The sequence below is a fragment of the Prionailurus viverrinus genome, chromosome B4 (genome assembly GCF_022837055.1).
Source record: "Prionailurus viverrinus isolate Anna chromosome B4, UM_Priviv_1.0, whole genome shotgun sequence".
Taxonomy (NCBI): domain Eukaryota; kingdom Metazoa; phylum Chordata; class Mammalia; order Carnivora; family Felidae; genus Prionailurus; species Prionailurus viverrinus.
This window is the reverse complement of record NC_062567.1, coordinates 86,570,724-86,595,168: the sequence shown is the minus strand read 5'-3', so window position 1 is coordinate 86,595,168 and position 24,445 is coordinate 86,570,724. Positions and strand designations below refer to the sequence as shown.

Sequence of the window (24,445 nt, the reverse complement as noted above, 5' to 3'; positions counted from 1 at the left end):
ATTAAAAAATAGAGAACAGAGGTACACACCTACCACCATTATAATTTCATTTCCTTCAAGTTTATTTATCTAAACATAGGTCTGCAGTGTAATCGTTCTGTAATAATGAAGTATCTTTTTCTATTCTTTTTTCCAATTACCATACACTTCTCCATGTACTTAAATACTTTCAGAACCATCATTATTGGATTCTACCAATAATGTAGAATTCTACATTATGTGGATTCTACCACAACTACCCAGTGAATGTATATTAACCATTCTTCTATTATGGTTGCCAATATTTCCACTATTTTTCACTAATCATTCCATCATTTATTTACTTATTCATTCAATTTCACCAATCTGCTTTAAGCACTCTGAACTATTATCACAAATGCTGGTCTAAGAGCATAGCTTGCATTTTACATTGTTTCCTTAAGATCAATTCCCAGACATGAAATTAGTAGGATAAAAGTATTGACACTTCTAAGCCTCTTGATACATACGAGAATATTATTTTCTAAAAAGGTTCTGATGAATTTATAGTTCTTTCAGGGCAACAGTGTCACTCAAGTCAGAATCTGGGGTTCATCCAGGATTCATTTCATCTCTCTAAAGGAGAAGTCACCAATCCTATCTATCCTGGCTGATCTATTCTTCTGCATGCCATTAGAATTAAAAAAAAAAAAAATCTAGTTATGTCCTTTCTCTGATTAAAGCCTTCCAAAGGCTTGCTATGTACTTGCAGGATAGAGTTCAAAATTCTTCAATTTCTCATAACCTCCTCTGCCTAACTAGTCTACTTCACCTTCCACAAATTTCAAACTACATCCTTAAGCCTGGCCATAAACTGCCACCTCACGTGTCCTGCTTTCAATCACGTCCCCGTACTTTTCCCAGGCTGGCCCCTCTGCCAGGACTCTCCTTCCTTTTTGTACCTGATAGAGTCCTATCTGCTACTTTGAAAACTTTCTTGTAACTTTGTCTTGTCTCCCAAAGAAAGAAATTATGTCCCACCTTCTCTGTTATTTCAGAATACATTTTTCATCACTCCCAGGCAGTATAATTTAGTGGTTAAGAGTTCATACTCTAAAATCAAACTGCCTATTTTCAAACGTGTTACAGTCTGTGTGTAAATAAAGTAATTTTGTGAAACCTCAGTTTTTCCAATGACAAAATGGAGACACAAGTACTCTCTATATTAAGAGTTTCATTGCGATGGTCCTTATTAATACTTAACACAAAACGTGGCATATGGTGAGTGGTAAGCTGATGCTACCCAACTAATATTACACCTATCACATTTCTTTCTCTCCTCAGAGTTTCTTTGAGAACAGAGATTATGTGCTCCAGGACATGCTTGGGTGCCTGGCACGCCATAGGTTCTAGATACGCATTTGTTGAATGGGCCCAGACCTGAGTGAATAAAGCACAACTTCTGCCCTCCACAGGTTAAAATCTCATGGAACAGCCAGACATGCCCAAACAGCTTTCTATACAGAGCACTGTAATCAGCACTACACTGTGTGGTCCCTGGCCAGGATCTCTATTCCTAGAGGCCTGCAGCCTTGTTCCCTGGAAACTCCCAGAAATGAGAGAGAGAAAGGCAGCACAAAGAGCATAATTAATACAACCACAGGTGAATACACTGAGCGATCAATCAAGTGATCTATGTAGTTGGATTAAATGACCAATTCAGAGGGCTTCTGGGCTCACACAGAGGTATTTTTAAAGTAAATCTATTGTGATGACCAGAATCCTGACCTTATGCTGAGTCAGAGTGGGAATAAGAGAGAAAGAGGAAAACCAGATTAAATATTTAATAAGAAGGTTTTAAATGTTTTTAGTGTCTCACGCTTGGTGAATTTTAGATATAAATTTTGGCTAAAAGGGTCAAGCCATATTTCCACAGTATGTGTGCTTTTAAGTTTCCAAAGCTCATGTTCATATGTATTTACAATAATAGATTCTCTTGAGTCACGAAAACTCTGAAGACAGAGGCAACAGCATCCTGTGAAACACCTAATGCAGAAAGTTGGGATGGTCTTAATGTCCTGAACCAAGCTTCTGGATAACATGTATGGTGTTTCTCTACATTCCCTTCTATCCATTAAGCAACATGGTTTTGTATTTATGACAACGCACAACTAAGTATCAGTGCATGGAATTAGCCTCATTGAGAAAATCAATCAGTGTTCTCTGAGACAAAGCTCCATGCCATTAGAAAATGTGGGAAAATAAGAATCATAGACGTACAGGAGAAAGAACTTCATCGTGGAACAAGACAAAACTGAATCTTAAAGGAAGTATCTGGAACATCTCCCAAAATACTTACTAATAAATTGCTAGGCAAATGTGGCATTTGCCATCCAGGTGAAAAAGGCCTGCTATTGCTATGTTGAGCCCATATGCTGATAACTTGAAAGGTGCAAAGTTGGGGCACCTGGAAGGCTCAGTCAGTTGAGGTTCAACTTTGGCTCAGGTCATGATCTCATGATTCGTGGGTTTGGGTCCCACATCGGGCTTGCTGCTTTCTACCCAGAGCCCACTTCGGATCCTCTGTCCCCCCTCTCTCTGCCTCTCCCCTGCTTGCGTTCTCTCAAAAATAAATAAAAACATTAAAAAAAAATTGGAAGATGCCAAGTCATGTATACCAAAGTCACTTATAACCTCCCAGGTATAAACGCACCAGAACAGACATGTGAAGTAACCCAAGACTGAAATTTAAAATCCTATAGGGAATAAAAGAGATGTGACAACTATTTTCATTTTCAGCTTGCATTTCCTTAACTCTTCAAGAAACACAGTTTTTCGTGCTAGGGTTATTTCTCTACTCAAAATGGTGATAAATTAGACATACTTTTTCAGTGTCACTAAATGAATAATCACTCAGGCATAAGTCCTCAGTAGCTGATATAAACAAACCCACCCAATTAAAATCAGAATGTGTTATGAAAGTTTGGTTCAGACTGTAATATAATTAACTTTTTTAAAATGTAAGAAATGTACTTCCAGACCATTTTTTCTTTTTAAAAATGTTTATCTTTGAGAGAGAGACAGGGACAGAGAGAGAGACAGAGAGAGAGAGAGAGAGAGAGAGAGAGAGAGAGAGAGAGAGACAGAATGAGCGGGGAGAGGGGCAGAGAGAGAGGGAGACATACAATCCGAAAGCAGGTTCCAGGCTCTGAGCTGTCAGCACAGAGCCCGATGTGGGTGGGGCTTGAACTCAGGAACCACAGGATCATGACCTGAGCCAAAGCTGGACGCTCAACTGACTAAACCACAAAGGTGCCCCTCCAGACCATTTTTCAACATGCTGCTTTACAAAAATTTACTAACTCAAACTTTATTAACATTTCTTATTGTTAGCATAATAACAGATATCCTATAGTACATGAACCTGAGTCTACAAATTTCTCACTGAAGCCAACTGTCTTTCTCTCCTATGGCAAATGTGGTGTGCAGGGATCCTAAGCCACACTGCCTCTCTGTGTGACCAAAAGCTTATGTCTATGACACAGGTGGCCAGGTTATGAGCATATTCTGTGGTGAAGAAAACTAGACCACACTGTGTAGAGAACCCATGATCTTAGTCTTAATAGCACTGTGGTAAGAAAAATCCAGACTATTTACAAAAATAAATCAAGTAGATTTGCTCATTTATAAGTAATCTATTGAATTAGTAAGCAAAAGGTCGAGATTCTCTGATACTAATAAAAAGTTCAATCATTCTTGTACTCACTCATTCATCCTATGAGTTTTTATGAGTGCCTTCTAAGTGCCAAGGTTAGAAACACAGCCTTACAGTTTAGCGAGACAGATAAACACAATTTCAATCCAATCTGACTTATGCTTAGTCAAACAATCTAAACCAAGTAAAATCACTATATACAGCTCTTGAAGCAAACTCAAAATGTAATAAACTAATCAATCTTCAAGAATTTAACCTAAATCATAAATCAGGGCTGCTTGGGTGGCTCAGTTGGTTGAGTGTCTGCTTCTTGATTTCAGCTCAGGTCATGATTCCAGGGTTGTGGGACTGAGCCGTGGGCCAGGTTCTGCACTAAGTGCGGAAGCCTTCTTGGGATTCTCTCTCTCCCCTATTAATACCGTTTACTTCTCTGAACTGTTTGCTCATCTGTACAATGGAGAATATTACGATATCCAGTTGACTCTTGAACAACATGGGTTTGAGCTACCCGGGTCCACCTACACGCAGGGTTTGTTAAAAATAAGTATGGTACAGCAAGTGCATTTTCTTTTCCACGTGACTTATTTTTTAAAATATTTCTTAAAATATTTTTTTTTTGAAAGAATAAAATGGGCAAAGGAGGAACTGAAGCAGGCTCTGTGCTGATAGCAGTGAACCTGATGCGGGGCTCGAAATCACGAGGTCATGACTTGAGCCAAAGTCAGAAGCTCAACCGACTGAACCACCCAGGCACCCCTTATGACTTTTTAAGTAATATTTTCTTTTCTCTAGCTCACTTTATTGTAAGAATACAGTATATAATACATATAACATATGTATTAATTGACTGTTTATGTTATCGGTAAGGCTTCTGGTCAACAGTAGACAATAGTTAAGTTTTTTTTTTTTTTTTTAATTTCTTATTTGAGAGAGAGAGAGAGAGAGGGAGGGAGGGGCAGAGAGAGAGACAGAGCCAGAGAATCCCAAAGCAGGCTCCACAACGTCACCACAGAGCCCTATGCGGGGCTTGAACTCACAAACTGTGAGATCATGACCTGAGCCAAAATCAAGAGTCAGAGCCCGGTGCCCCTGTTAGTAGTTAAGTTTTAGGGGAGTCAGAAGGTATAAGCAGATTTGCAACTGTGCAGGAGGTTGGCACCCCAACCCTCACATTGTTCAAGGGTCAACTGTGTACTCCTTAGGGTTCTTACAAGGATTAAATTGTTAGGTGCGTAACAGAGTATCTGGCACATACTAAGAACTCTGTGAATATAGGCTCTTTCATGATGCTATTATCAGCTCAAGGTCATTCCTTGTTTCATTTCATGAAGTCATCCTCCATTTTTTGAAATGCTGATGCGACAGTGTATTCATACTGACTTTCAACTCAGTATGTCTCAGATGGTCCCTTCAACATATTTCAAGACTTTCTAGAATACTTCAATTTTGTTTGAGGTACTACAGCAGGAAGGATAAAGTCCATTCCAAAGCCACAACAAAGCAAAACTCTTAACTGTAAGCTCCCCCTTGCTGACTTCAGACTGTAGTAACTGCTAGATAGTCCTCCTTAGATTAAGGAACCTGTCTCCACCTACGTTCTATCAATTGGTCTTAACTCCTGTAGACTTAGAGAGCTAGACAATGCAAACCATCTTCTACACGACAGGTCTTCAAATATGTGAAGACAGCTACTCTCTCCTAGGGAAAGCTGACTTTCTTTGTACTAAGTATCCCCAGTGTCTTTATTCCTTACATGACACAGTTTAAGGATATGAGAGCACATTCTCCTTGCCACGCCCCCATCGTTGCCTTGCAGCTAGTAGTACCATAGAGATTCTTTCTTTATATTTCAAGGAGTGGAGGCTAAAATATTGAAAGGATTATCAAGAAGTAACACACACCTCCCAGTGACTTGCAATCACCCCGTTCTGTGGAGACAGTCCAAACCCATGTCTACGTGGTCACAATAAGCCCAGGAATCCTGGAATCATTGTTAGATTCTTTTTCTTTTCCAACAGGGTAAAGAGGCATCAGTCAAACGAGTAGAAGCCTTAAGAAAATCTGACTAGGACAGATCTTTTGTAAAACCACCACCACCACAAAGCATTTAGTTAATTCTCAATCTATATAAATGCAAGCTTTATGAAGACAGTAGAAATATGGAACTACTCTCTGGTCATCATTCACGACACAGAAAAAATTACCAGCCAGATTACTATGCAATAGCTTTCTCACTAGTTTCCTTAAGACCAGTTTGTTCTCATTTCAATTGACTCTTCGTAGTGCTTTCAACAAACAAAGCTGATTATGTCATATCCCTGATTAAAAAGCTCTCTTGGCTTCTTTAGTTGCTTAAATGACCACCTACCAATGCCTCAAACAGAAAATTCTTGCACTCCCACCCCCTGCACCCCCACCAAATATGCCTTTCTAAATCTCAGCCAGCTGTTACCCCATTATGTATGCTTCACCATCCTACAGGCTACATTCCTGAACTTGGCCAGCTGTATAACTGATGGGAGTTTTAGGTCGAGGCAAAAAGGAGGTCCTAACCTATCTTCACAGCTCACTGCTGTTAGACAGGTAGACAGGGCCACCAGGAGTCCCACCTACCATCATCTTCCCCTACAGCCATTTCCTAGATACGTGCTAGGCTTCATCAGAATCCCAGGACCCTGTCCTTTACTGTTCTCTCTGTATAAAAGAATACACTTCCCCTAATTCTTTTGTAAAACCCAAGTTTAAGACGATGATCAAATGTCACTTCAAAGACTCTGTGGAGCTTTTCTCCATTTTCTTTTAATCTGTTTTTAATGTTTATTTATTTTTGACAAGAGACAGAGCGTGAGCGGGCGAGGGGCAGAAAGAGAGGGAGACACAGAATCTGAAGCAGGCTCCAGGCTCTGAGCTGTCAGCACAGAGCCCGATGTGGGGCTCGAACTCATGGACTAGGAGATCATGACCTGAGCCGAAGTTGGATGCTCAACCAACTGAGCCACCCAGGCGCTCCCATTTTCCTAGGCAGTATGTCTTGCAATCCCCCCTGTGCTATGGTAGTTTTAGGTCCTTTCTCTGTAAGAGCAGTTACTGGTTTGTAACATAATTTTTATCTCTACACTTCCTTTCCTTATTAGGTTATAAGCTCCTTTGGGGTACTGAGGATTTGGGCCCTACTCCCTTTTGTAGTCTCAGAATGCACCCTTGTGCCTGTCACATAATGATAATACATGTTTGTTGAATGAATAACAGAATGTCCACTTTGTTTTGAAAAGGAAGCTGATTTCAGTAAAGTTTCAGAAAAAATGAAGAGAAAGAAAAGTGAAAGTTACAATGGATTTGTTATGATTTTCAGTGGAATTATAAGACCTTGCCACATGATAAAATATTATTTTATTAGATCCCTGCAATCTCCATCTTAAGAGCTAAAGAGATGAAATTTTTGTGGGCATGTTTATTCAAGCCAGTGCACTAAGCCAAATAGGATTCTTGTTCACTTAAAACTATCAAAGTTTAAAAAGGAAAATGGTGCACGTATTTATTTACTATCAATTATTAACCATTACTGTTTTTTTCAATGTAAATAGTTCATATATTCAGTGTCAAAATTTATTATTTTCATAATTTTCTAAGGTTCATCGGACAATGTATTTAAGTTGGTAAAATATCTGCTTGTCTCTAACTACTTTTCTAATAATTTTTTCCTTTCAGATTTCAAATATTTTTTAGTGTTTATTTTTGAGAGAGAGAGAGAGAGAGAGAGAGAGAGAGAGGGAGAGAGGGACAGAGAGAGAGAGCACAAGCAGGGGAGGGGCAGAGAAAGAGGGAGACACAGAATCTGAAGCAGGCTCCAGGCTTTGAGCTGTCAGCACAGAGCCCGACACGGGGTTTGAACTCATGAACCATGGGATCATGACCTGAGTTGAAGTAGGCTGCTTAACTGACTGAGCCACCCAGGCACTCCCTTTGATTCAGATTTTAAAAGCACTGAAATCGATCTGACAGCCACAGTCAGTATCTGTTTGCAAGTGCGTATTTTTGGGTTGCTATAATTCAAGGTATCACAAGTGTTTCTTAATTCAAATATTTACTCTATGTGCAATACCCCCCAATATGGCATTTCTTGCAGCTGCTAGAAATCTTTTAGAATCCTACCATGTGAAATTAAATACAGTCTTCAAATGGTAAGAAGGCTTGGCTAGCAACCAGAATACAGTTTTCAGGTTGCTTTAGACGTCGTTGGTCTCAACTGCAGACACCTCGACATATGGTAGGAATGTTCTCTCCTCATCAGTTCTTTTCTTAAGGCTGCAATTTCCTCCTTGGATGAGGAGAATGGTACGGATTCAGTGTCTACAGCTCTTTGAAGATGGGTTTTATTAAGTGCTGATCTTTTATAAATAAATGAACCTAAACAAACCTGGTACTGAATGGTATTTTTTATCCTTCTTTATGGGAGGTGAGAGGCTGGGTGTCTTTTGACTTACTCCATGTTAATTTAATTAAGAGTTGTAAACCCTGTAATTGAAAAATCAAATTACACATTTCTTTAAACAACAACAAAAAAAGTGTTTGGGAGAATGGAGGACTCAGTAAGAATCAAGTTTTCTCAACTTGGGCCAATTCTCTCTGACCAGGGACATCTGTTAATATCCGAATACATTTTTGGTTGTCACAACTGGTAAGGTGCTACTGGCATTTAATGCAGAAAGAAATCCAATCATCCAATTCTTGTTCTCCAATAAGTAAGGTATCATTTTTACCCTGGCTGCTTCCTAGAATTTTGCTGGTTTTCAATCTGATTATGATGCATCTGTGTATTGACTTCTAAAGATTCATCCAGTTTTGGGGCACTTGCGGGGCTCAGTTGTTTAAGTGTCCGACTTCGGCTCGGGTCATGATCTCGTGGCTTGTGGGTTCAAGCACTCCGTTGGGCTCTGTGCTGACAGCTCAGGGCCTGGAGCCTGCTTTGGATTCTGTGCCTCCCTCTCTCTCTGCCCCTCCCTCTCTCCCCCTCCTCCAAAACCAAAACAAACAAACAAAAGATTCATCCAGTTTGGATTTTGCTAAGCTTCTTGAATATGTAGGTTTATCTCATTTGCCATGTTTGGGAAGTTTTCTTGCAATTGTTTTTTCAAATATTTTCTCTGCACAAACTCTTTTCTCCTCTCCTTCAGGGACTGTGCTGTCTACTGATACAGCTGTCAGACTTTTGGTATTGTCCCAAAGGTCCATGAGGCAATGATCATTTTCTATTTCAAATTTTTCTTTGTTGTTCAGATTGGACAACTTCCATAAATCAGTCTTCAAGATTAACAGAAATTAATCTGACTTTTCCCTATGTTATTTCCATTCTGCTATTGAACCCATTCGGTGAGTTTTTTTATTTTGGTTACTTCCTATCTTTCCCTTCACTTCAAGAGTGTTTGTTCTTACTTCTTGGCACATTTTTATCATGGTTGCTTTAAAAATGTTTGGTAGGTAATTCCAACATTTGCATCAATTCAGAATCATCTGTTGATGGTCTTTTCCCATGTGAATTGAAGTTTTCATGGTTCTTTACATGCTGAGTAATTTTGGATTGTATTCTGGATATTTTGAATATGATATTATGAGATTTGGAGTCTTGTTTAAACCACATGCAAAATATTGATATTGTTGTTTTATCAAGACATCAACCTGGTTCAATTCAGGATGCAAATTCTGACCAGCCTTCATGGTTGTGGTTTCAACATCAGGTCTTTTTCAAACATCTTTGTAACACTATTTGGATCTGTCCTGTACATTCATCATCCAAAGTTCAGTCTGGAATCCAGGCAGTGTTCTATCCCTTAGCTCAGTTTTCAAAATCTTTGGTAGGTATACTCCTCAAAATCAGACTCAAGCCTATTCAGCTCAGAGATGAACTGAGGAGTTCATAAAGAACTTTATAGGGAGCACCTGGCTGGCCCAGTTGGTGAAGCATGGGACCTCTTCACAGTGGGGTTGTGAGTTTGAGCCCCATGTTTGGTGTAGAGATTATTTAAAAATAAAATCTTAAAAAACAAAAAGAGAAAACTTTATGAGTTTTCTTTAATCTTCACCTGTCTATAATCTCCCTGGTCCTTTTTGGTTCTTTGGGAAACCCTTTTCAGTCATCTAACCAGAAAGCTGGTACTTGACTTATTCCACTCTGCCACCAACTTCCCATGACTGATTTTCCTCTGAGTTCTCACTCCTGGGAAGTAGATTGCACATAATAGTGCTACTTAAATCCAGCTGTCAATACTGGATCTTTTTGAAATGTCTTGAAATTTCTGTTATGTAGGTGACATTCACCTCTGGTTTCTAACATAAATGTAAATATTCATTATCTACTCCCTCAATAAACATTAACTGAGCATCTAGTACATGTTAGTATTTCAATGAATGATACAAAGCACTTCCCTCAGGAACTTACATTTAAATTGAGGGGAGGGGTGCCTGGGTGGCTCAGTTGGTTAAGTGTCCACCTTTGATTCAGGTCGTGAGTTCAAGTCCTGCGTCGGGCTCTGTGCTGACAGCTTAGAGCCTGGAGCCTGCTTCAGATTCTTGTTTCCCTCTGCGCCCCCCTCTGCCCCTCCCCCACTCACACTCTGTCTCAAAAATTAATAAACATTAAAAAGAATTTTTTTTAATTTTAACTGAGGGGAAACAAAGTGAATACATATTAAGTAAATATAGAATATGTCAGAAAGAGAGAGGTGCTACAGAGAAAAACATAGCAAGAGAAAAGAGGTGGGGGTGCAGACTTTAACTCAGAGTAACATGGGAGATGAGAGAGTGAGGAAAGGAATAATGAGATCTGCCTGAAGTTAAAAGGATTGTTCCAGTTTTTCCTCTTTATATATTTGATTAGTCATTTCAAAGATAACTTGGCAGGTAAGACACTTAGAACCCATGTGCAAGCTGCTATCTTGCTCAGAAATTCCCTGAGTTCATGTCTTTTCATCTTAACCATCCAAATTTTATATGTTCAAAGCACAGTTGTCAAGTGTACCTGGAGCACAGGCCAATTCTCCATTAACAAACAGCATTTGGAGCAGAATTAGTTACTGTTTGTAGTCCCCCCCCCCCTTTTTTTTTTTTTACTATGGACACTGGTATACTCTGGGCCAAGTTTCTTTAAGGTTTTAGTTTATAATAAATAATTCTTTTCTTCTGTGTCTTACAAAATATGTTCATCGTACAAAAATCAGAAATCACAGATAAGCAAACAGAAGGGAAAAAAGTAACCTAGAGATGTTCACTTAAAATAATTTTGGTTCATACACTTCCATTTTTTTAAGTTTTTTTTTTTTTAAAGTTTGAAGTAATCTCTACATCCTATGTGGAGCTCAAACTCACAATCCTGAGATCAAGAGCCGCGTGCTCAACCAACTGAGCCAGTTTTTTGAACCACGAATAAGTTTCAAGTGTTGTCAACAACTGTTTTGAATGTAATGACGGGTTCAACCGCTAACATGAGAGTGTCAGTACCACCACACCATGCTGCATGACAAAATGTCCCAACTTAGCTCCCATCAGGTTTCTAATTACATCATTTTCCAAGGAGACACACATCTACACGTGGTTAGTGTCCTCTTTAACAATCTTTAAGAAAGCTTCTGAACTGATGGTGAAAACTCTTATCTAGTAACTCACCTGCTAAGTTTACAGCCAGGACACATGTCCTTTTGTCACCAAGTAATTAAGGCAAAACATCAGTAACAGCAGTACCAACAACCGCTATTTATTCAGCACTAGCCACACTGATCAGCAACTTATAAATACAAATCCAAAGCATTTTCTAAAATATTTCAGAAAATTGCATCATTGAAAAGGGTTTAATGTTGACTTATTTCCAGAAAAATCAGCTAGCCATAGGGTCAATAAAACTCAAGAGAACCAGATAGTAGTGTTAGCTTGAACTATTCTACTTACTTATCCAGGTCCCATCAATAATTAAACTGTCCCCTGATGCCACCAGCATACCATTTAATTCTTCTGCTACACTGCACTGACAGGCTCTGGAAAAAGTTCCTCTTGTTATATTATTTACTACTATTGCATCAGCATACTAAATTACATGTGGTGGCTCTCTGTTAATAAAATAGGCAATTTATTTTTCAGAAAATGAATTACTCATCGGTAAATCACAACCATGACCATCTTTGCTCCAGAAAGGCAAAAGATAAAAATTTCACCCAAAGCATGACATTCTAATACCACTCTCTGACCTAATCATTCTACTTCAAGGAATATAGCATAAGGAAAAAATAGATGTGTGAAAGCCTTAAATGTCCAACAACAGGAAAAGAACATGTCCATGCAGATGGTGAAAACACGATGTGGGCACGAAGTATCCTGTTTTAAAAGATTATTTCCACACATGGGAAATGCTACCAAATTTTACATGAAAAGGGCAGGTTCACAAGCTACATGCAACAAAATCTCAATTTTGTAAAATAACATTTACGTATGTTTGCATATTACATAAATATGTTTATACATACAAATACTGAAAAGATACAGCCCAAGATACTAACCACAGGTGGTGTTCACATGCAGAATTAGTTCTGTTTTTTGATGTTTTCTGAATATTTACAATGAATACGTATTTTTATATTCAAAAAGAAATAGATTCTTTCTCTTTCATAGATTGGTTGTTTTCAGATTTTTTAAAACAAGGTTAGAGCGTTAGAGATCTGTAGTAGACTAGTATCTTTTCTTAATTTACATTAAAGCCTCTGAATGTTTTCCATGGTCTAAATGAAAACACATTTTTTTCTCCTAAGAAATGATTTTGTTTTCTCTCTTTTCATGCTGGGGTATGTAAGTAGAGTATGACTGGCCTTAATCACAAACAAAAATGATTCCAAATTTCACTAAGAATGTGAAATTTTTCTGATTCCTTTCAGATTGGGCCACACAATCAATAATGTCAAAACTGGGATAATTCCCAGTCTGAATCTGATAACCTCTGGCATTTATGCCAAAGTGGAGTAATTCTCAGTGGCCTCCGACTAGTCTCTGCTGCTTTGAATCCCCACCTATAGCTGGATGACTGACAGATTTTGCTGCCTCATCCAGAATTGTCATTCTTCAGGATTTTCAGAAGAAATGGAGAGAGCCAAGACCACAATGTCCCATTCTAAGAAGTGTCTGACCTATGCAACGAGTAACATCGCCAGTTACCACGGAAGAACACCAACAGAGTCATTGTAACTATGAGCTAAGACATACAGGCAAAGACAAAATACGTCTCCACTAGCCTGGCTGTAAAATTTAGATCTCTGAGTGTTTTATTTCCTCCTCCCTGAAATGTGGATTATAATACCTGTTAACTGGGCAGCTGCAAGGACGCATGAGCTAATGTGTGAAAAACACCGAGCACCATGCTCGGTGCACAAAGTTCCCTAAGTGGTAGTGTACGAACGTCATTTATTGGTGAAGAAATAAACAGACCTGAATGCATATTTATGCAAAGCAAGGGAGGATAAAAACATTAATAATCTGAAAATAATCCATGGGGAAATGATAGCCTTGAAGATAATTTAAAACACACAAAGATAATTCAGCATATGCAACTGCTACCATTTTGCTGTGCTCCCTCTAAACGACACACTTCTATTAACATTCTTAAAATTGGGAAATTAGATCATGTGATAAGGTACTTAAATAAAGTGATTGCTGCAAGCTGGCTTTGTTGTTTCCTGAAATTATGACTGCTGACGTTAATTACATTTTTATGTGTAGCATATGAACTGCACATTTTCTGGCTGCAGCCCGAAGCCTGATGCAGGACACTCTCTTTCGGCACGAATAATGGCAAGAAGAAGGCAAGGTCTCAATCACTTCGGGAGGCAGAGCTCCAGAACGGGGCAAGAAATACCTGACCACCTCTTGTTCTTTGGGAAAGAAATAAGGGCTGATAATGAAACAAACCCATGTGTACGAGGAGGCTCCAATTCCTGACCTAGGTAAAGCAGAAGCTCACAGAGTAAAAGCAGAGCCCTACCCTGTCCATATCTAACAGAGGGTCTGGAATTGAGTACCTTTTATTGTTGAATGAATGAATGAAGAAATCAGTGAAGCCTCAAAGTTATGACTTGCCATGTGAAATAGCTGTGAGGGACCTCAGAGGCATGGGGGAGGGGGGAGTTGGCTGACACAGGTATTCCTTGGGTTATTCCCTGATTTCCCACTAACCGTTGAAATGTGAGAACCAAAATTTTAATTTGACTACAAGCAAGGACACTGGGAGGACATTTCCCCGGAGTGTGCTTACAAATATGGTTTAGAACTTCATAATAAGTGACACGCCAATCCAATGGTTTGAATGTGTTTATCACAGTTGTGCCATATACTCTCCTTAAATAAGGACATACTTAGTATACTGGCTTGAGGAAACATTTAGTACAACGGTACAGAATAAGTGTTTACAGTACAGACAATAATAAAGATAATAGCTAAAAATTACCTAGGACTTCTTAAGTCCAGACAACTGGGCTAAGTGGCTTTTCATGGATGACTCACGAATCCTCCATACAATTATCTAAAATAAAATGTTACATATTGACTTTACAGATGCAGAAAGTGAGGCCTAAAAGGTTTACAATTATTCCCAAGTCCACACAGCTACCGACCGTGACAAAGCCAAGACTCATACCCAAAATACCAGATTTCAGAGCCTAAAAGATGAATCACTGTTATTCTCACCAACAGGATTCATTTGTAGTTCTAAGGCCTAAATCTAAATAATCAATATTTGAATAATTTGGTACTGTTGTTTTAAAAAAGCTTCACTTTTTCTACCTGTAGAAAACTACTACTGGTTCTGATCTGACTAAAATTTAAGTTTTAAAGTTGTTGCCTATATCCATGTATGGAATTAGATATTCTTATAAGTGTCTTCCTGATTATTATGTTCAGTTGGGCACAAAAACATTCCTAGAATTACCTGCTCCCAGCTCTATTTGACAGCACAGTCTGGGTACAAGGATTTTCTACCACTGGCTAATCGGAACACAGTACAGCTTTGTAAGAGGCTGAACCTGTCAGGCACCCGGTATCTCTCGGGATCCCCATACAGACTTGGGGGGTATTTTTGAAAAATCAAGAAGTCTCAAAATCTTCTCCCAAGAAAGACAAGCATTGTGCTCACTAAGGACTCCATAATAGTTCTAAAGGTCACTTCAGGCTGGCTCTGATGATTTCTTTCCATTCTGATAAAAAATATGCTTCTGGTACCACAATAATGGAAGAAGGGCTGGACCGAAGAGCAAGGTTTGATAATTAAAAAAGAAAAACCATGTGGGGGAGGGTGCAGAAAAGACTAGTCTTGCTTTCTAATCTAAAGGGACCTAAAGTTCTCTGGACTTGATAGGTAGGGTTTAAGCTTCCTGTTCCTTTAGCTGACAAATGTGTCCCAGCGGGCTGATCTGGCTTCTCAGTAAGTTCCAATCTCTCCCTTTTGCTCTCTGCCTCTTGCACTTTCTTTCTTTAGTAATAATAATATGCATGGAAAGGTGGGGTGGGTAGTGTGCTACATTTGGTTGAGAAAGGCAGCACTGGATACCTGTAATAGTAATGACGGTTGACAGTTACCTACAACCCGGCCCAGTGACATCGAACTCTTTCCTTTCCCTGAACGTGTCACGTGACTGCTTTCCGTGGGACAGCTGTCTTTGCCTGCTTGATGGACACCTCCTTCCCCAACAGGTCTCACTCCAAGTACTCCCTCCTCTGTGGAGAATTTCCTGACCCCCCAGGAAGGTGAAGATCTCCAGCTTCAAGCTCTCACAGCAGGTTGTGCGTCCCTCTAGCGGGGTGACTGTTAATTGCTGTAATGAGTTCCACGCAGGCAGGGATGTGTCTTTTAACTCTGCTTCCTTAGGCCTTTTAAAGATATTTTGTCAAATAGACAGATAAATGAATTCAGCTGGGGTGCTGGCCCCAGACACCCTAGCTGAATGGTTGCCAGCCTTCCTGTCACTGGAAACATCATACAGCACCATCTAAATCTGGACAGAATGGGACCTTCTTGAGCAGGAGGACTGTTTTTTCTTCCTCTATGCAGCCTTCCCAAGACCTAACACCATCTCCTCCCCAGAGAAGATGCTCAAAAAAACCAAACCAAAACCAAAACAAAACAAAACAACAACAACCCAGTGAACTAAATGAGGCCTTGGCTGAAACGGCTGACATCTGAGAAAATTATTTTACTTTCATGGCTCCATCTAAACTATTTTTCAGATCTCTATTTTTTTTTTTTTTAAGACACATTGGGTATTTCTCTCCCTGTTCTCTTCTTAATATGTTCTTCCAAGATTTTTTTAAGGTCCTCCTTTGTTTGAAACATTTTCTTCCCCCTATTTCACAGAGCAGAAGAGGACCCGGGGTCTGCTAAATTCCATTTCTAGGTCAGAAATAGAACCTAATGTGGATACATCAAACATGGCTAAGAGGTTTTCCAGCTGGCCTGCCTAACACTACATCTTTGTTTTCAAGGGTCCCTTTGAAACATAAATATGTCTTTAATCTACAAGGGGGTTCTTTTCCCCCACTTTCTGAAACTAATACTTGCTTGCTGAATAGAGTACCGATATTGGTATAGGCATCAAATACCACTAGCACAAAGCTGAGGAGAGGTGGGGAGAACCGATGTCCTATAAATATAAACACTAAAAGCTACTCTCATTGGGAGAGTAGCTGCTTTCTCTACACAGGATATGGTCCAATTTTGTTATTGTTCTCAACAAAAATAAAATTACCGAGAGCTGGCTGAGAGTAGTAACAACGATAAGAAGGTTTAAAAGCCCAGCTCCTATTTTTAAAATGGATTTGGGAAGGAGGAAGCTCTCTGGCATGTAAGAGACTGAATTTTTTGTGCCCAGTGGAATTTTCTTCATTGTCACCCTCTCACAGCCTCGGCTGCTAGTCTGGTGAGAGCAAGAAAAAAAAAAAAAAAAACAGTAACATTTTTCCAAGAGAGCAGCACATCTGGTTATCTTGTTCTTCACAAGTGTCTGATCATGTGTGAGCCCAAAACACAGAATTGAAGGCTTGTCCTTTCTGGTCTATTTTTTCCTAACTGCAGGCGATGCGTTCCTAAGGACAGAGGTACAGTTTACAGTCTGCACGTACATCTCATTTCAAAATTTTGCTCACATCGTGCAGGTCACAGATTCAGTGATTTACAATTTGACGAGCAGGCCTGCTCAGGTTAAACTTTTGGTTCTGTGTCTTTAAAATATTTTTTCTTTTATTTTTGTAGCTAAAACTTAACAGAGTACCATGAAGTAATGAAGACACGAGACTCCTTCTCAGTCGCGCTCACGAGAAAGCACATTACGGCAGGAGTGACGGAATGTACCTTTTTAAACATCCTGGTGGAATCCTCACTTATCTGCATGAATCGCATAATCACGTTGTTCAGATAGATGTCACTCAGAGTGGCATGGTCCTTGCTTTCTCTTCTCACTTGGTTCAGAAGCAAATACCAGCAGTTCACTGGAGATAACAAGTTCTGGTCTTTCCTGAGAAGTGAAGAAAAACAGAATTACCATCAATTTCAAAGCTGCCCCAACCAGCTGAGGGAAGTCAGCAAGGCAAACCAGGAGCCCCGACAGATGGGTATTGTCGCTATTTTTCCTACTCTGGGCATTGCTCATAGCGGCTACTCAAGAGCCAGCGTATCAGCCTTCCAGGCCGTGATGGCAGAAAGCCAGCAATTGCCTAGGCTTGGAAAGAAAACCTTGGACCAGAACACCAGTCAAAACCCACACTCCTGACAAGGGCCAGGGACCCTAATACACACAGTACTCAGGCAGGCTTTCAGCCTTAAACACCCCATTGAAGAAAGTAGTTGATATTTACATAAAAATCTATTGACTACTGTCTCACAGACAGACTGTGGTTTGCCACTGCTTACAAAGTCTGCGTTGAATGTTCAGTCTGCTGCTGGAAAAGAGAGCTGGCTAGGTACACTTTCCATGGGACATACGTTTGAGGATTAGTTATTAATCCCCTGATCTATAAACTCCAGCTTCTCAAGAAGCGTTCCTGGGAATCACAGCTTTATAGCATTGTCTGAAGGCCCATGAACAGAACCAAGAGGTTTACTGCCTTGTGACCTGTCATTAAACTAGTTCAGATTTGTAACTACACCTTGTTTTATTCTAGAGAATAAAGCTAAATGTGACTATAAACCACAAAATATGACTTGTAAAAAAAATCTTAAAGGAAACCTCCAAACAAAACAGTAACCAACTGGCCTTGAAAAAAAGGACAATGCTTTTCTTTCTTCCTTTCTATTTTAAGTCTAACTGAAAAATGACAAAAAAGGCACAAGAATGCTTATCCCACTCAGGGGCACTGGTGCCATTTGTAATGGGCATGTTATCGTATTCACACTCACTTATGACTCTGAATATTCATTAAATTAGGAAAGAAATCATAAAGTCAACTCTTTCCGCCTCTAAGTTCCTCCGATTCAAGATTTGGCACTGAATCAAATCAAAATCCTCTCTGGAAGGAAGGGGAAGTCTCAGACGGAAGTAGGAACAGTTGTAGGGGGAAAATCCTCTGTTCTAGGGCCCTAGCACTGGTACCAACTAGAAAAGCCTCCTGCCACCCTAGAATTACACCCCCAACCTAGAGAACCTTTTTTTTTTTTTTTTTTTTTAAATCAAAGCCATCAAGCAAGGGGCATTGCTTCTATGGCAGACAACAGGAGCCCTTCTACTGACATTCTCTATCTAGTCAGCCTAAGAGGTATACGTTACATTAATATATTAACTTTCATGTACATCTTTTATGCTGAAGTAACCCATAAATTCTCTGAGAACATTTCCTACTTTGAGAATGTTTCCTACATTTTTGCATCCTGAGTGTCCTGCCCAGGTAAGCATTAAATAAATGTTATTTCACTCGCTGAATAAGCATATATTATTGCCTTAATAGTAAGTGACAATAATATACAATAACAATAATAGCAGCTGTCCTTTACTGAGCACCTCCTATAAGAAATACTACACAAGAGCATCGAATATGGATCTATACTGTCCAAGTTCAAGTCCCAGAACTACTTACTAGCTATGTGATCTTGGCCAAATTATCTAAACTTCTCTACGCCTCTGTAACTTCATTTGTAGAGTGGGTAAAATAACAGTACTTGTAAGATTATTATGGGGATGATTTCAGTTAATATATAGCTTTTAATGCTTACTATAATGCCTCAGATCCATAGTAAGTGCTATACAAAGTTAGCTATTTTTATCTAGTGGCTGGTCTAAAGATTTTATACACATTAACTCTACGTAATCCTTACCACTACAATTTAAGGCAGAAATCCTTTGTATCCACTCTATCAGTGAGAGAGGTGAAGCTTAGTGAGGCATGCTGATTTTCTGAAGACCATAACTAGTATCAGAGTCTTTGAGTTCAAGAAGGCTGATCTAAGCCTTGGTCATCTGTCAGTGGTAAATTTAAGTGAAGGGCTCTTCTACATAATGAGCATCCCAAAGCTGAGAACTGCCAAAGATTTAACATTTGTTTGGTGAGGAGGAGAAGGGACACTGAGTGCATAACTCATGAGAGCTATCAATCACATCAAGGACTTCGTCATGTTTCTCATTTAATGTTCATAAAATCTCATTTCACAAGTTAGGAAGCCAAGGCTCAGAAAGGTTAAACAACTTGACCCAAGTCACATAGGAAAGCCAGTATTCAAACCAGGTCTGTCCAAGGCTTTCATAAAGTCTGTCTTTGATTTTCTTCCTACTCCTGGTTTGGCCCTTCTGTAGACTTGTCTTCAGTCCCAAATTCAATAAGCTCAAGTCAAAGAAAATTCCACACTGTTTACCTCTTGACAAAAAACCATCTGAACAAACCAAGAGAAAGAAAAAAGGGGCAGCTGAACCACTAAGAGATCAGACTGAGGCGCATGGGCCCATACAGGTTTTCAGTTCACAACCGATTACCAAGTGCGGAACACAGAAGACATTCAAAAATATTTACTGAATGGATGAATGGGCTGTCTTCTTATTTGTAATCACTTTACAAAGGGACAGTTACTATACATGTGAATTCAGTACTGGCTCCAGCCTCCTTTCCAACTCTAGTCTCGGTCAAGTACATTTGACATTTGTCCACCCTGGGAATCCTAAGATTTATTTCTACACTGGGCCAACACTAGAGGTTAGCCATCAAAAATATTAAAAAATTAAAAAAAATAAAAGCATTCCCTATCAAGATTGTGCTGCAAAGCCAACAGTGAAGACAAAGAGAGGCTTCTCTACATCCCCCTCCAGTCTGGAGCTCAGCCTGAGCAGACTGCACTCCGTGTTTCTGCAAGGGGATAGGAGATTTTCTGTTTCACCAATGTACAGAGACAGTTCTGCTGGTCTGGATTTTAGGCTGGGGGCAATACGATAGGGTTGGTGATGGGACGTCTTCCATTCCACCTCTTTACCTTGCACATGCTTCATCCTCTGCCCCACATGGGACTTAAGGGCAGCTATAACTGTCCCCTTGAGTTTACAGTCCCCTCTTCCTTTTTTGGCCCCTGGAAATTTCCCTTCCTTCCCTATGAGTTCAGTTACACATTTACAGTGATGCCCATTATATTTTAATCAGCATTTCTGGGAGTTTTACAGCAGAAATACTTTTCAGATTGCCTAGTCTACTATTTTTCCAGGAAAGACAGACTGTGCTCCCTTTTAAATATCGCCGAGACAAAAGCCTATTTCTTTCTCCCTGCCGCATTGCTAGCTCACGCCATTACTGTGAGCGCCCCCTATGTGGTCTCCCTCCCTCTACGATGGCTTCTTCCAGTCCACAGTTCTATCCGTGGTCTTAGTCATCATTTAAAAATGAGGTCTGAGTTGGTTCACCCTTCTAACTAAAACTCTCCAAATGCTTCTCATGCACTCAGGACAAAGTTCAAACTGTCCAGTGTGACCTATAGGCCTCCTGGAGCTGGTGAAATTTACACCTGTAGCCACAGAGCTCACCACCTCACTACTCACTCCCACTGGACTCCTTCTGTTCCACAAAACTGCCCTACACGCCCCCTTCCCTTCTGCTCCCTGATACAGGATGTTCCCCTTGCCTGGAACACCTTGCTCTGGTCACCTCGATTTGCCAACTAGTCCTGCATGTCTTCACTTACATATCACTTCTGCCAGGATCTTTCTTTGGCCTTCCCTTCCCCACCTCCACTATAAATGGATTTCCATCGGGTCTGTCCATGGCATCCTGCACTTACGCTGTCGGAGTACTTATATACTCTCGTAAAGTTGCCTACTGCCCTTTCTCTGTCTCTAGGAGCTAAATTACAGAGTAAGTTTCATCATCATAAAATCTGTAGGTATTTTTTAAACAAATGAAGTACAATTAATTCAAGGTTTAATTACACTTGGTCCTAAGCAGTTTACTAAAAACGCTTCCTTTAAGTCAGTCTCAACTGTAGTGATCACAAACACAACTGAGGTGTGGGGAGCTAAACGTAAGCAGCCCTTATTGCTTATTTTCATACAAAATCACTACAGAAATCTTGAGGTCTTTGCTTGAAGAAGCAGCCGTTGTAAATGTGCCCGGTGAAGTATCTTCCTGGGGTAGAGACCAACTCCCACTCTTCTGTAAGCAGGAATTTTATAAACACACACCTTTTCTTCCTATATGTAAAGTTATCCACAAATATATATTTACTGCAAAGAAAAAAATGTCAAGAGAATACTTTAAAAATGCGATACACTGGTGCCCACAAATTATAAATGCGGAGAGTTGCTTTCATCCGTGGGGATATGCCAATCAACAGCTTATCCACCAAAGATGGAACATTCCAAAACCAAGAAAGGTGGTAAGATGGTAGGCTATCACCTTGGAAAAATGCATTTGAGTCAAGTCTCTCTTACTTGTACTGCTGATGATCCTTGGTGCTTCTTGTTTTTGCCATGAACCTTTCAGCTAACTTCTCTAAGTTCCGAGAATATTCCGTCTCAATTTCAGCTTTTTTCCGGAAGAAATCCTGCAGGTCCTGGAGAAGCTGAACTCGCATCTCTGTTTGCTGCTCCAGGCATTTTTGCTGTTCTACCAGCTGAGCTCGGATTTCTAAGGAAAGAAGAGAATCCATTTGGCGATTTTGTGAAAACTACTGAGGTGTGCAGGTACGTGCAAGACAAAGTAACAAATCCTATTTTATGTTTAGCTCTGTATCGGACCTTTAGGAGACTGCTGGGTCCAGAGCGGTTCTTTTTTTAAAACGTTTATTTATTTTTGGGACAGAGAGAGACAGAGCATGAACGGGGGAGGGGCAGAGAGAGAGGGAGACACAGAATCGGAAACAGGCTCCAGGCTCTGAGCCATCAGCCCAGAGCCCGACGCGGGGCTCGAACTCACGGACCGTGAGATCGTGACCTGGCTGAAGTCGGACGCTTAACCGACTGCGCCACCCAGGCGCCCCTCCAGATCGGTTCTTTACATAATCTGTTGACCCTTTAAAACAATGAGCCAAGTCCCAGGAAAGAATGTAATAAACGAAGGTGCAAATATGGGTTACATCTGCAATGCCACAAACATGCATGGAGTCATGAGGGCAAATAAATTAAGGCTTTTAAGACAACAATTCGTAACCTGTGACATCTTTGGGTAGCTAAGTACAGTGTAATTTTTTTGACAGCACTTTACCTCAACTATCCCTTTCAAGTTTGAATGGCAAAGATGTGAGCATCATTCCTTCCAGACTTCTGAACCACCACATATGTGCCAGTTGGTAGACATATACAGACACTGTCATCTGGTAATTTTTATTTAGTGCATGAATTTCTAGTTTGTGAAACTCACAGCTTCTGGGTTTATAGGGATGCCCTGCCTAAAAATAATTTCTTTCTATATTCAAATAATCCGTTCATAAATGGGATCCTCAGATTCCACTTTATTATTCTGTTCCAACATCAAAGGCTCTTCGCTTGGCCTTCAGTTTTTACACATTGTTCAAACTAACAGTTCTATTGACACATATAATCCTGAAAAGAATCCTTTGATGATTTTGAATACATTAGGAAGGTGAAGGTTAGTCTTTTACTGATTTAGGGGAAATAAACCACACACACAAAAGCAAACGTGTGTCATGCAAAACTATTGGTAAATGACTGTAACAAAGGAACCTGTGTGTTTTGGAAAATGAGATACAGCAATAACTCTGACTTGCTTTTGTCTGAGACACCCAGCGCTAACCTCCAGACACGAAAACTCATACTGGAAAACTTTATTTCATCTTTCCCAGAGTCAGTGAGTATTCCCTAAAAGCCCTCTCTTTGGGAAAGATAAATGTAGTAGGATATGTCCGGGGCGCCTGGCTGGCTCAGTTGGCGGAGCATGCAGCTCTTGATCATGGGGTTGTGAGTCTGAGCCACACACTGGGTGTAGAGATTACAAGAAGAAAGAAAAGAAAAGAAAAGAAAAGAAAAGAAAAGAAAAGAAAAGAAAAGAAAAGAAGGAAGGAAGAAAGAAAAGAAAGAAAGAAAGAAAGAAAGAGAAAGAAAGAAAAGAAAGGGAAGAAAGAAAGAAAGAAAGAAAAGAAAGAAAGAAAAGAAAGAAAGAAAGAAAAGAAAGAAGAGAAAGGGAAGAAAGAAAGAAAGAAAAAGAAAGAAAAAGAAAGAAAGAGAGAAAGAAAGAAAGAAAGAAAGAAATGTCCAAATAACACCTCCTCAATCCCTTTCTAATTTATCTTTCTTCAACAGCGAGAAACTGAGCTCCCAATATGTGTACATACATTTGGCCATGTTTAATCAAGCTCAAGTTTAATCAGCAGGCCGGTCAAGTTCTGAATGGGGAGTCAGGAAACTTGCTCAATTCAATAATGGCTAACAATAATCAAACACTATTATACACCCTATTAAAGTAGGTATGAATATTATCCTCATTTTACAAAGAAGAAACTGAGGTTTAAGGAGATTAAATACTTTATCCTGGCAAAAAAGACACAATAACTATGAAACAAGGCCCTCAATAATGTCATGTTCTAGGCAACAAGGCTTTAGGGGGAGGACTGGGAAAGCACAGGAAGCATTTCTTTTTTTAAGTTTCTTTTTTATTATGAGAGAGAAAGCAGAGAGAGGGAGGGAGGGAATCCCAAGCAGGCTCTACACCATCAGCACAGAGCCTGACACAGGGCTTGAACTCACAAACTGTGAGACCATGACCTGAGCTGAAATCAAGAGTCTGATGCTTAACCGACTAGGCTACCCAGGTGTCCCACAGGAAGCATTTCTTTTTTTTTAAATTTTTTTTTTTTTTTCAACGTTTATTTATTTTTGGGACAGAGAGAGACAGAACATGAACGGGGGAGGGGCAGAGAGAGAGGGAGACACAGAATCGGAAACAGGCTCCAGGCTCTGAGCCGTCAGCCCAGAGCCTGACGCGGGGCTCGAACCCATGTACCGCGAGATCATGACCTGGCTGAAGTCGGACGCTTAACCGACTGCGCCACCCAGGCGCCCCAGGAAGCATTTCTTAAGTGTCCTTCCTTGGTTTCTCCACCTCTAGATTGCAGGATCCTGTTATTAATCTCATAGAAGTGTGGTGAACACCAGAGTGAAAACATTATCACAGGCTTTTAACTACCATGAACAGCATCTTTTTTTTAGTCAATCAAAGTAAGTGTTTTTCAATACAGTATTATAATCACTGTGTCTGCCAAGCTCTTTCCCCCACAAATATAGAACTATTTTTGTCTCGTGAAGAAAAAAGAAATCAAGGGTGGGGGGATTT

The 24,445-nt window shown here is 39.9% G+C and overlaps 1 protein-coding gene across 3 annotated transcripts in view; it reads right to left on the bottom strand.

Annotated features, from left to right (window-relative positions):
* SRGAP1 (SLIT-ROBO Rho GTPase activating protein 1) overlaps positions 1-24,445 on the bottom strand; it is a 284,852-nt gene that overhangs the window by 122,208 nt on the left and 138,199 nt on the right. For all 3 annotated transcript variants that reach the window (XM_047865066.1, XM_047865065.1, XM_047865067.1), the window contains exons 2-3: positions 21,589-21,784; positions 17,046-17,208 (exon numbers count right to left, since the gene is read on the bottom strand). In XM_047865066.1, the coding sequence (XP_047721022.1) occupies positions 17,046-17,208; positions 21,589-21,784 (359 nt within the window). The remainder of the gene's footprint in view (positions 1-17,045; positions 17,209-21,588; positions 21,785-24,445) is intronic.